Source organism: Helobdella robusta (genome assembly GCF_000326865.2).
Source record: "Helobdella robusta unplaced genomic scaffold HELROscaffold_7, whole genome shotgun sequence".
NCBI lineage: Eukaryota > Metazoa > Annelida > Clitellata > Rhynchobdellida > Glossiphoniidae > Helobdella > Helobdella robusta.
In genome coordinates this window covers 3,004,076-3,017,687 of record NW_008705398.1, presented here as the reverse complement: position 1 = coordinate 3,017,687, position 13,612 = coordinate 3,004,076, and the positions used below count along the sequence as shown (strand labels likewise).

The 13,612-nt window shown below is 33.9% G+C and overlaps 3 protein-coding genes across 3 annotated transcripts; all 3 read left to right on the top strand.

Moving 5' to 3' along the window:
• Positions 1 to 4,249: 4,249 nt before the first annotated feature.
• On the top strand, positions 4,250 to 6,810 carry HELRODRAFT_164944 (hypothetical protein; the record flags this gene model as incomplete). The annotated part of the gene is made up of 3 exons (XM_009030869.1): positions 4,250 to 4,359; positions 5,274 to 5,862; positions 6,727 to 6,810. 3 exons carry the CDS (start codon positions 4,250 to 4,252, stop codon positions 6,808 to 6,810), a joined length of 783 nt encoding a protein of 260 aa, XP_009029117.1.
• Positions 6,811 to 10,431: 3,621 nt separating this feature from the next.
• HELRODRAFT_69346 (hypothetical protein) lies at positions 10,432 to 11,563 on the top strand (the record flags this gene model as incomplete). The annotated part of the gene is made up of 2 exons (XM_009030564.1): positions 10,432 to 11,107; positions 11,169 to 11,563. Coding segments are annotated over 2 exons (1,071 nt in total), but the record flags the coding sequence as incomplete, so codon positions are not given.
• A 120-nt stretch (positions 11,564 to 11,683) lies between these two features.
• Positions 11,684 to 11,971, top strand: HELRODRAFT_146254 (hypothetical protein; the record flags this gene model as incomplete). Its single annotated transcript, XM_009030868.1, has 1 exon — positions 11,684 to 11,971. A coding segment is annotated over one exon (288 nt), but the record flags the coding sequence as incomplete, so codon positions are not given.
• Between the last annotated feature and the right edge of the window lie 1,641 nt (positions 11,972 to 13,612).

Here is a 13,612-nt window from a genome sequence, read left to right as displayed (position 1 = left end):
ATCACCTTCTGATGCGCCGGAGGATGTCGCTCAGCTGTTGTTTACCGGTCGTACATCCTGAGTATCAATCTTATGAAAAACTCCTTTTGCAACACCTATTTCCCCACTCGCACAGCTAAATCTGTCTGAGAAACTTTTAAGTATTTGAATCAACTCTTCTCTCGCTTTCTTAGAAATATCTTTTACTAATCCATCAACCATACCTGTAACTTCTGTTAGATTCTCATATGCTAGACGATCAACTGATTTCTTTGCTTCCACAGCCGATGATAAATCTGGCAATCGCGTTCCCCGGTTTATCACCCTCGGTTGATCGTTGACATTCAAGATCCTAACACACTGTCCTTCATATTTTATAGGTAGTAACGTTCTAGCTACATATACACCCGATTCTATTTGTCTGTTTTCCGAACACATAAATCCGGTCGATTCCAACTTGGACGGCTGGCAAACAATCATCTTTGCTGGCACGTCTAATTCAGTCTGCGCAGGGATGCGCACTTCTGTGTGAGCTTCAATACGACAAAGCTTCCTGCATGAAAAATGTTTAATAACTAATTTCATCGTTCTATTTTTGTTACCCACGGCGATTTTTCCTTCGCCAAACTTCCACGAGATATGATTGTTCCTGAGCCAATCTAAACCTAAAACAATTTCTGAAACATGATCAGACACCAACACTAACGCTGATTTGGAATAATCATCAACTTTAATTTGCAACTTCATTTCTCCTTTGACTGGAATTTCTGTGTTGTTGACAGCTTTCAATCTCTTTTTCGTCGGTCTGATCTTTGTGACATCAACCATAGACGTTGGAACAATGGATACACTACTGCCACTATCAAGTAAACCTAATCTTCTTTTGCCATTAATTGTGATTGGCAGATACATGACACGATCGTTACTTTCAATTGACTTGTTCACGTAATCTACTGTGCTGCTTGTCATTCCTTTCTGCGGGCACTCCCTTACAAAATGACCTGTCTTTCCACATTTGTAACAACCTTTGAAACTCACTTGACTATAAGTTTGAGATTTGCAGGTCTCATTCTTCTGAGGACATTTGACTGCAAGATGACCTGGCTTCTTACAATTAAAACAAATTGGCTGCACTCTTTTATTTCTGAGTTCTTCGAATGACTTTTGAAGGAACGCAATCTGTCGTACCATTGACTCCATGTTTTCTGCCCCTGCTTGAAAATCTAAATCTTTAACCTGCGGGTCAAACCTGTGTGACGAATCTACCACCATCTTTGAAACTTCAAGACGCTGTGCAAATCTAAGAGCATCGTCAATGTTCTTTGGTTCTTTTTCCCTAACCTTTAACTCTAATTCAGCATTATCGAGGGCTGACAAGAAAAAGTCCCTAGCTAGATGTGTAGCTAATCTTGACTGCTTTCCTGGATAGGCTAATGACATGAGTCTTTTAGTAACCATCGACAACTCTCGTAACGACTCACCAGGTTTTCGACGAAGAATCTGTAATTCGTACCTGTATGACTCTTCATGACCTCTTGTTCCAAAACGGTCTTTTAGCTTAGATACCAGCTCTTGGTAACCTAAACCTGTTAAATCCCAGAGAACCTGTGAAGCTTCACCTGTTAACGAACATGACAAATACGCTTCCATGTCTACGAGATTTCAATTATTGTACCTGGCACATATCTCAAACTTTTTTAAGAAAGTTTTGAGACAGCCGGTGCCATCAAATCTGTCAGGTCGAAGCAATTCGCGACGACAAAAGTCGTTGTCACGCTCGGCACCTATACGCGGTTGATGAACCTGAGACTTCACACCAGTTGAATGAAGCGGTTCCCGACTGTCACTCGTCGACTTGTGTTCAACTGTATCTCTCTCTCGCTCGGTCGCTCTGCACCTGTTGCTGTTACCTAAAATTTTATTCCGCCGTGATCTACTGGACGCTAATCGCAGCTCATTCAGTCCGAACTCCTGCAACTTTGGATCACCCTGGCACCTAAAACCTGAAATATCCTGTTTTGGGATAAACCTGTAACCTATATTGTTCGCTGAAAAATCAATACGCGGCTTTTCTTCGTACCTGTCAACAAATTCAAAACGATTGTTGTTTAAAACAATTTCATTTTGTTGTCGTTGAAAGTCTGCTCGAGGTTGATTTTCGATCCTCCTTCGGTACCTGTGACCTAAAATCTAAAAAAGTTTCATGTTGTCGAACATGGCACCTGTCACCTAAAAAATTAGGAAAATCACCTTGGCTCCTGCTGCACCTAAAACCTGTAATGTTTGAAAAAGAGGCCCCACGTTGGGCGCCAATTGTAGATTTTTGCCGGGCGACATTCGAATTCCGCACCACGCGGTCCCGAACCGCGTCCGCATACGAATATCCACCCGAGCCTTTGCTTCGGCGAAGTCTTTCCTGGCCGGGATCCGCCACTCTACAATAGACCCTCTCAGGGTCTGAAAACACGAGCCGGGCGGAAGTTTGTTTGCGCCCTGCTTGTTGACTAGAGACGCCGACCTCGTCAACTATTAGCAAGTCTTCTTCAACATCCATTATTTTAGGTAGAATAATTAAGTCGAGCCAAACATCAAGTGTACACTTCTTTTATTCAATAAAAGAAATAAAATAACAAACAAAATAATACAAATCAAACCTCTGTCTTAATAAAAAAAACGATAAATCCAAAATTAATCTATTAATAATACAACTACCAAGCAAGAAACAAAACCTAGAATAAAATAACAAACTACCCGCCTCTCTAAATCTCAACTCGCGGCCTTTTATATGTTTTTACCGCCCTATCTACATAACTATATCATAGAAAATTCTATACTCGCATCTATACTCTTTTCCTATACTCAGAACAGCGCGTAGCACGCGTCCCATATATTGCTATACTCCCTATATACAAAACAGCACAGCAGCGTCGCATATATAGCATATCAAATAACAAAATATACATGCATAAAATGTCTAGTAAAATATATAGATATATATAGGCGGCACGCCTCAAAGACGCAATCATTATCATCACAATCGTCACAATTTCACAAAATATACAGGCGGCATATTTCAATCGCGCAATCATTATCATCACAATACAGGCGGCATATTTCAATTGCGCAATCATTATCATCACAATCGTCACAACTTCACATATTTTTTCGAATAGGGTGGTGGGAGAATGGGACAAACTGCCTTCGGCCGCCGTTAATGCCATCTCCTTGAGCGGCTTCAAGTCAGCAGTCTCGATAGTAACCACGGTGACTCCAAGTTCAGCTGGCCATCTAAATTCTAATTTATACTTGATTTGTGTAACTGTACTCCTCTAATAAGTGCCGGCCTTGAAGGGGCGAGGTCGGGCGCCGCTAACTGGGGACGCCAAATGCTGTCTGTAAAATAAACACTAAATATTTTTTTAATGAAAATAATAAATTGAAAATAGATTTAGTTAAACTTATATCTGTTTTAAATATAAATTAGTTTTTCCTAAAAAAACTTTTTTTTCACACTAATAATTTGATAAAAATAATTAAATAAAAAAAATATAAAAATTATAAATTTTATCATAATTTTTTCAAAATGTTTTTCTAACAAATTCAGTATGTATCTTTTGTGGCGCCACATAATTTGTGTCTCGTCTAAACTCATTTTTGATTTTTGGCACGTTTTGCGTCATTTTGACGCACCTACTTATTTATTGGTTGTTAAATGATTTTCGATTTAGTTAAGTTTTTAATGTTGTGTTTCAGGTTCATTTTTTAACAAGCTTACAATTTTTGCAGAAATAATAAGCAGGTAAGCAAAAATAATAAAATAAATAAAAAATTTTAAGTACTTGAATTACTTTAATTTAAAATTTTAAAAATTGTAGAAGAGAGAATACTAAGCAATCGATGGAAAGGGTTATCAAGAAAATTAATAATGAAATTCCAAAAGAAATTTATGTAATTAAACATTGTGATCCAACTCTGCTTCTTGTAAAATAAATGAAATAGCATCCGAAAAAGAAAGTTTAAGATGGCGAAATTTTCTTGAGCGATTGATGATTATTACTTTACATTTTAGCAACAAAAAATATGGCTTTCAGAGGTTCTGCTTTAAATATAAAGCATTTTGTATAATAAATTATATTCAGTTAATAATGGAGAATTTTAAGGACTGGAACAATTTGATCCTATGATGTTGAGCCATGTCACGCTAGCTCTTAAAGGAAATATTTCTAATCACTGCTGTTGAAAAACTATTCAAAATGAAATGATAGATATAATGGCATCAAAAGTAACAAACATAACTACATCCAAAGCTATACAGGCTAAACATTATTCTATTATTGCTGACTGCACTCCTGACATATCTCATAAAGAACAATTAGAATGGTAAATATATCAGAATATCCTATAAAAATAAATGAACATTTTCCTGATGTTTTTTTTACCGTTAACGACTCGACGGGTCTTGGTTTTAAAGAAATCATAAATGGAGCCTTAAAAGAATGTTGGCTGAATATAAGCCTTTGTCGAGGGCAAGGGTACAATAATGGTGCAAATATGAAAGACAAAAATATTGGTCTCCAAAAAAGAATTTTAGATTTATATTTTTTGGCTTTTTGTTTTTTTTGTGGAAGCCATTTCCTCGATTTAATTATGTTAATAATTTTAATCAATGTTTTGCTGATTTAAATAGAAGAATTTGTTATCAGTGTAATAAAAACTGTTATAAAATTCATCTAGTTGTGTAGGGATCAAACATTCATTTATAAACTATCTCACATATAAATTATTATTAAAGATTATTGCAATTTCAATGTTACTTAATCTATGTTTATTTTTATGTCTTTGCTTCTCTCTCGATTTCTTTCCCTTTTTCCTGATAGCTTGTAAAACGAAACGGTTCGAGATTCACGTGGGAATAAAGATAATATTTATTACGCCTGAATTGTGTTTGTTTTATTTATTTTAACTCACAACAAGGTGTCTTAATAGAATAAGTTCGTACTAACAAATTAGTGACCCCGACGTGATTTGAACGAAAATCCCACGTGATTTGAACGAAAATTTCACGTGATTTTGAACGAAAATCCGACGTAAAAAGAAATACGAAGATCCACGTGGTTAGATCAAAACGAAAATGTTCCAACCAAATGATGACTCGATCGCCATATTACCTCTTTTCAAGAAAACAGCGTCAACAGATTGGTTCTAGAATTCCGAAATGCAATTTCAATCGCGAAACGGGATGTGTAAAACAACAAGATTCTATCACGTAATAATTTCCCTGCCGTTGGATATAGTCTCAAATTTGTCGTTAAAAGTGCAAAGAGGAACAGATTACGACGCTCTAAAAGCAGAGTTATTATCAACGTTCAAACAAACCAAACCAAACTAAAGCAATTTCAAGAAAAAGAACCTTTTAAAATAAATTTGAATCTGATGAATATAAACAAAATTGAAGAGAGGCAGCCACCAGAAGAGTCCAATAAAATAAAAGTTGTCCTGAGCAAGAACAAAGATGAAAATGACATCCAACAATCACAACAGCAAAATGCTGAGCAGAATGTTACCATCCCATCAGCAAATTTACACATGAATGATTCTCTCCTTCCAGTTCTCTCTCTTCCTTCTCCTGTTCAACAGCAGCAGCAGCAAGATCATCACAGAAAGAGAAAAGCAGAGCATAGTTCATCGTCCTCACACACATCTCATTCTAGAAATCGTTTGCAGCTGGACAGAAGGTTGCATGAGAGGCCAGAACAAAATTTGAACCAGCAACAAAAACGGCAACCGCGTTTTCAGCAACAACGCCATCATCAACATCTCATGAAACAAGATAAATGTCAACCAAATTATCAGCGACAAAAGCAACATCATTACGAGAAACAAGTTAAACACCAGCGATATCAGTACCAACAACCACATCTTCAAAAAAGAGTAAAAAAATCAAATTCAACTCAAAAAACAAAAATTTTTCTATTTGAATGGCTCCGTCTCTTGCGGGGAAATATTATGAAAATGAAATATCTCCAGCAATAGCAGTAACAGGAACCAATTTATTATTACCAAGTCGATTTTTATTCCCAGATTCAAATGAAGATATAACATCTAATCGAATCAAACAACTAGCAAAAAAAATGTTTAAACTTAATGACTACCTAACAACTAACAGTCAACTACCCCAAAAGCTCACGTACCAAATGACCTTTCAAACAGTAGCCACGAATGGTTAAGAGTAGATCGAGTACGTCGTCCACTGGAAGCACCATATACAGGCCCTTTCAAAGTGATTGAACGTAACGATAAATACTTTAAAATTGAACTGTTACCAGGAAATTTTCAAAATGTGTCAATTGATCGATTAAAACCAGCTTGTTTATCATTACCTCTAACAGCCAAAATCAGAATAAACAACAAGAATAGTTCGACAACGAACAACAAACTTTCTACAACAGATTCAATAGCAGTAAATAGCAGTAACAGGAACCAACTTATTATTACCAAGTCGATTTTTATTCCCAGATTCAAATGAAGATATAACATCTAATCAAATCAAACAACTAGCAAAAGAAATGTTTAAACTTAATGACTACCTAACAACTAACAATCAACATCACTCTACCCCAAAAGCTTACGTACCAAATGACCTTTCAAACAGTAGCCACGAATGGTTAAGAGTAGATCGAGCAACAGCAACTAAACCAGCAACATCAGACACAAAATCTACTGAAACACCAGAAACAACAACATCAGGCGCAACAACAACACAAGAAACAAGACCGACGTCAACCAAATCCGAACCAACAACCCAACACTCCAGAAAAGGGAGGCGAATAACATTCAACAAACGAAATGAATATTTCTATTTTTAAACGGCTCCGCCTTTTGTGGGGGAGTATTGTAGGGATCAAACATTCATTTATAAACTATCTCACATATAAATTATTATTAAAGATTATTGCAATTTCAATGTTACTTAATCTATGTTTATTTTTATGTCTTTGCTTCTCTTTCGATTTCTTTCCCTTTTTCCTTATAGCTTGTAAAACGAAACGGTTCGAGATTCACGTGGGAATAAAGATAATATTTTATTACGCCTGAATTGTGTTTGTTTTATTTATTTTAACTCACAACAAGGTGTCTTGTTAGTAGCATAAGTTCGTACTAACAGTTGCATTGCTTATTTATATACTTGTTTTCAGTAAAACATATCTTTAAAAAATTCGGTTTAATTAGATTAAAAACTAATAAAAAATCTCTTTGGCATATATCTAAAATTTTTGCATATCGGCTTCGCTTGTACTCGTTTTTTAATGTTTAGCTACCAACCTTCCTTTGGTAACATCAATAATACAAAGGGGCGAGTCTAAAAGTTTTGCCCGACCTGTCAAAAAAGCTTAGACCGACATTGTGTACGGTTAAATCCGTTTTGCTTGTAGAATCGAAATTAGATTCGTTTGTCATTTATCGATTTATCATCATTTTGGTTTTTGTGTACGTTCTTATATGATTACCTGTTTATATAATAATAATAATAACAATAATAATAATAATAATGTCATTTAATATAGCGCCATGGCAAGCGACTGAGGCGTACGTGTACGTTCATATATGATTACGTGTTTATATAAAAATAATAATAATTTGAACTCTTTTATTATTGCAGAAGACATAAAATCAAATCAAAATAGATAAAATGAAATAAAATAAAATAAGTTGTAATAAATTGTTAATATTGTTATGCACGATCCACCTATGCTCCTTGCCAAAGGTAAGTGCATAGGAGTAAGAAATATATTTTAAAAATAGTTTACACAGTGTTCCTATCACAATAAATTCCGTATGATGAGCGAATGATAGTGTTAATTAGTCTTTCATCAAACGATATTGGCCATGGTATTTGAAAGAGAGATAAGTTAAAATTATTAAAAAAACCTATTTGCGAAATTTTAAGTGAATTTACTATTACAGAACAGTCAGTATAATCATTGTTCAAATAATTATAATAATAATAATAATGTCATTTTATATAGCGCCTGGCAAGCGACTGAGGCGCATTGTGATATTACAACAAACAAACGCATCACACACTTTTGCATGTGATAAGCGGGGATCTTTTTTTGCATTCGAACCCGGACACTGCATCAACAGTGCCATGCACTTAGCCATTACGCTATCGCGCCGCCAAAATTATATCCAGTTCATTTCTGTTGACACGTTTTTTCTAATTTCATCTGATATATTCTTATTTTAATTTGTTTTTGATTTTTCTGTATTCGTTTGGCGAGGGGCTATGCCGGTGCTACTTGAAAAAAAAGAGTAAACATTAACGTTTAAAAAATAAATAATTGCTGGCATCCAGTCCCACTAGAAATGGATTTAATTACGTTTTATGCGCCTTTTTCACGGCTATATTCATTGCAGCTTTTCTTAGTGGTCTTTATATTCAGTCTACACTATAAAAATTTTATTTCAGTTTGATAAAATGTCGACAATGTGTAGGTGTGAAAAGTGATCATTGGTTTACCAATGCCAGCAATCAAGTTGCATTTTATGATTGATTGAATTAGGATGGTACGTCATGGTTATGAAAAACCGCCATAACAGCAATCAAGTTTAGCTGAGCCAGTTTTTAAAAACTTTAATTTGAATTCCGACTCAAAAAAATTCAAGCCGTGGTGCTCATCAGGCCCGTGCGTAAAATGAATGATGTGAATGCGAAAGAGTGGCATGATAAAAAAAAGCTAGATAATGAATAAATTTGCTTCTTTAAGCTCTTCCAACGACTGCAAAAAAACAAAATATATATCACAGTTTATAAAATTTTATTTATATTAATAGTTTTAACACAATGGTAAAAAAAATTAAGTTTTACAACATCTACACAAGTGTAGATTCTTGTATGTATGGGAAGAGAATATTTGTTGAGAATAAACTGAAATTTTGCGTTACACGAAGCATTATAATAGTTATTGTAATGTTATTAAATGTTTATTTCTGAACAATAAAATTATCTTCCAAGTTTTTATTTATTCTTTCACAAAAATAATCAATTTTAAATCAACTTGAGGTTTTTCTAATGTTATCAAATTTTAAATATTTAAAGAATTTTTGGGTAAAAATATACATGGACAAAAATTTACGATAACTAGGTATAAAGTTTTTAACCCAATGGAATGATGCACAATATAAATATGGTTGGTTATCGTTGCTAACGTAAAACTCGCGAGAGTAATTGGGGATTGTTTTCGTTAGGCTGGCCAAACAAACATCGGCCTCCTGAAATATGGCTCTCATGATAAGCGTGCGCGGCATGACTCATTCTGATTGGAATTCGCGAAATCTAACGTCAACGTCTATTTGTAATATTCATTACGTGTTAATGTATCTCGCAATCGTGTGTTAATGTATCTCGCCATGCATGTGTAGCATGACGTAAAAGTTTTTAAATAGCTGGCAAGAAATGAGAATGGCTATTTGTAAAATTTTGTTGAAACACCGGCATTTTATTGAAATTAGTAACCAAATTCCATGCTGGTTTGAGAACAATAAAAAAGTTACCAGAAATATTGAATACACATTTTCTTTCTCGCTATGAAAGTGCAATAATAAAAGTAAAGATCAGAAAAAATCAAACTGTTGATTTTCTATACGTTTGAAAATGCCTGTGCAACTTTTCAGAAAGTTGTTTCATTTCAATTTAGTGTACGTACATCTCCAATCGTTTTGAAAAACGTTTTTATCACCAACCTTTTTTAATTTGTAAAAAAACTAACATCATTAAATCATGTATGAATTGAAAGTTACAATATGTTTTATTTTTTGTATTTTTTTTTGGAAAATATGCTTAGGGTATGTATAACAGCATTTGACATCTTTTTGATTGTTTATTCTTTTTGCATTTGAACATTTTGAAATACAGAGCAAGAATATCTTACTTGAAATATTTTATACGAAATGATCAATATTATTCTAAATTTAACCCATTTATTTCTTTTTCAACAAACTTAAATGAAATATATAATCTGTCTAAATATCTTCAAAATTAATTTGTTAGAAAATTACTGTAAATCGTATTTTTATACGAAGTTCGAAAAACTTTTTGTTGTTTTGTATTAAAATTGGTAAAACGTTAATTAAGTAATTCTTTGAACAACGAATAAATACTAATCTCAGCTTGAACATCGCGTTAAAATGAGAGTAAAAAACGAAAAGTTGCATCGCCCAAAAGCTGCAAGAGATAAATACAACGTTACAATTGAAACGGCATCCACATCTGCATAGCAAAGCGTTCCTACGTAAACAGCGGACATCACACTGCAATAAAACTCACCCGCCGCCTATCTGCCTGTCATTGTTGCTATCGGAGCGATGCGGTATCACGTATTTGCGTCGTTTTTAATGGTGGCTTGTTTCAAACTCCGTAAAAGTTATGAAGTTGTTTATGAATTAAACTGCATGAACGCTTTCGATTATAACTTAACTTGGCTGGAATCTCAAACTTACTTATCATTTAGATATACTTTAGAAGAGGAACAATTTTTAAATATTAATTTGTTAGAGCTGTTGAATATTGATAAAAATATTTTTTCAAATTATAAATTCGTACCGTTGAAAACATCAAATTTGCTGAAAATTCGAGTTAACGCAGTAATTTATTCCAACGAAATATTGGATAGAGAAGAGTTGTGCAATTCTTCAGTTAATGTGTGTCACATTGAAGTGGAGGTTGGACTTCAAAAAGACGTTTTGCTGAAAACTATCATTAATTTAAAAATTATTCTTCAAGATATTAACGACAACAGTCCAAAGTTTGAAAAACACCGTAAAGTCATAAGTTTAGCAGAAAATTTGAATTTGGGTCATTTAATTCAGCTTCCAACAGCAACTGATCTGGATAGTTTCCTCTACAACATTGACAGATACGAAATTAAAGAAAATACGGATGAAAAATACTTCGAACTTACTCACGATGACGTGGATTTGTTTGATGAGGATATATTTTCTTCCCCTCGACAAGCACCTTACCTCAAGCTAATTAAATCTCTCGACAGAGAGGGGAGGGATTTACACAGAGTTCACTTCACCGCTTACGACAAAGGAATACCTGCAAACTCTGCCCAAATGATTATTGGTAACTATCTAACAATTAAATTTCTGAAAAATCAATTTTATAATTTTAATTTTTACAACAGAGATTCAAATTGAAGATGTCAACGACAATAGGCCTCAATTTTTAAGCCTGTATTATTCTAAGACACTCGTCGAAAACAACACATCAGAGTCAAACATCATTCAGGTCCTTGCACACGATTCTGACCTAGGTGAGAACGGAGAAGTGTGGTACGCTTTCGCGTCTAATACAACAAAGTTTTATGGAGATTGGTTTAGCATTGATCCAAAAACTGGAGTTATATCAAATATTCAAAATATCGATTATGAAATGTTTGGCCCTGAAATTAAGTTAGAAGTGCTCGCAAGAGATAAGTCGAATAATTTAACATCGACGCCCGCACTAATTGACATTAGCATAAAAGATGTTAATGACAATGAGCCTTTGATACATATTGAAAATTTAAAATTATCAATCGATTCAAACGATTGCTTGTTCGATAGATCAATCTTTGTCGGCCAAAGATATTACTCCGAAATAAATGAATTAAATATCAACAGCGTTGTGAGCCATGATAACTACTCAACCAACTATTTCATGACAGTCACGGACGAAGATGGCGAAGAAAATGGAAACGTTGCATGTGAAGTTGAAGGATCGTCTCATCCGTCGTTGTTCAAACTAAATGAAATAAGTGAAAAAAAATATCAAATTTGTTTCTCCTGCAACGATAATTTTGAATTTGTTCACAATTTTGATGTGCTAGATCGAGAAAGGCAACCTTGTTATTACGTAATAGTAAAATGTTCTGATAATGGCCAACCCTCATTATATTCTTTTGCAACGTTAGTGCTGGCAATGAAAGATATTAACGACAATACTCCGATGTTTGTACATTCCCCGTATTATTTCACAGTAATGAAAGATAAATATTGTTCCGATAATAATGTGTTGGGCTTTGTTTCTGCTATCGATCGTGATGTAAAAAATAATGCACTTCTGAAATATTCTATCAAGAATTGTGTTGAAATATCGTCCTTCGCTCAATTGAATGGCGACTTTTGTAATTTGGATGATTATAAAATCAAAGACTTATTAACAATTTTTCAAAATGGATATATTTACAGTAATTCTGCATCAACAAATGTTTGTAAACAAAGTTTTTCCAATTTGTACGAATGCACGATTAAAGTTACAGACGGTGGAATACCTCCACTGGCATCAGAAACACTCCTCTATCTTTTCATACATTATGTCAGTTTGCATGATAACAAAACATTTTATAACGTAGATAAAAATATATTTGTCTACGAAAATGTTTCGAAGTTTGAAGTAATTGCCAATTTAAATACGTTTCTTACCCCTAACTGTTCCTACAATTTTGAGTTGGTCAACGATAACAAGATTTTTCAATTAGATAAAAATTCCGGAAACTTATCAACCTTAAAAAGTTTAGACAGAGAAATAAAAAATGTACACTATGTAACGATTATGGCAAGTCCAAGCCGGTTTGAAACAAGCAAACTTTGTTTTACCCAAGAAGTTGACGTTAATATTTACGTTTTGGACGTAAATGATAATGAGCCCGAAATAGCTTATCCCAAAGAAAATGATATTATTACGGTAAGTTTGAGCAACAGCTCTCAGGTTTTTGTTTGCAACATCATCGTATTTGACGAAGATTTGTGTAGAAACAGCGCGATAGAACTGCAACTTCGTTCTCATGATGATGGGTAAAATATTTTAGAATGTTATTACGCACTTCACACATAAACTTATTACTTGAATTTTTTCAGAAATCTATTTCAAATCAAAAATTCATCCATAGAAGTAAGTATTAACATGTTATCAAAGCATCGAATTCGATATGATAGATTGTACAATATAACTCTCGACGCAAGGGATCATGGCACTGAACGAAACTTTAAGAGGTTAATTCTGAAATAACAATTTGGTCAACTAAAGAATTACAAATTTTATGACAGACTGGAGATAACACGGTGTACTTCGTAAGGCCTTAGAAATTAATTCACCAAAAGTTGACGTGATAATTTAAAAAAGGGTCGCCAGCCTAATTTTGGCTAAACGACTACAAATCTAGCCCCCCCGTCAAAATTTCAAAATTATTTAAACATTTTTTAAATTTTGGCCTCCGTCAGTTATCTTAATCCGCCTCTGTGTGTATGTATTTTTGTTTGTACGTTTGTATGTGCATCTAAGTTTTTATTTATCGGTGAACGATGCATAGTTAACTCTAAAAAACGAGTTTTTTTAGATGCCAATAGACTTTTTTTTTTCTCATTCATAAGCCCGATAAAATTTAATGTCCCCGATACTGATCAACATTGTGAACGTTCTCGATAATATAATATTATTAATATTCCTTGTTACCAACAGACTTTCATTTCTTTTCTCATGCCAAATAACGATATATCGATAAAATAAATTTTTACACTCTTTTCCTGTTCCCTTCCCATTGAACATCGAGAAAATAAAAAACAAATAATACCATTAAAATTCTTAGTT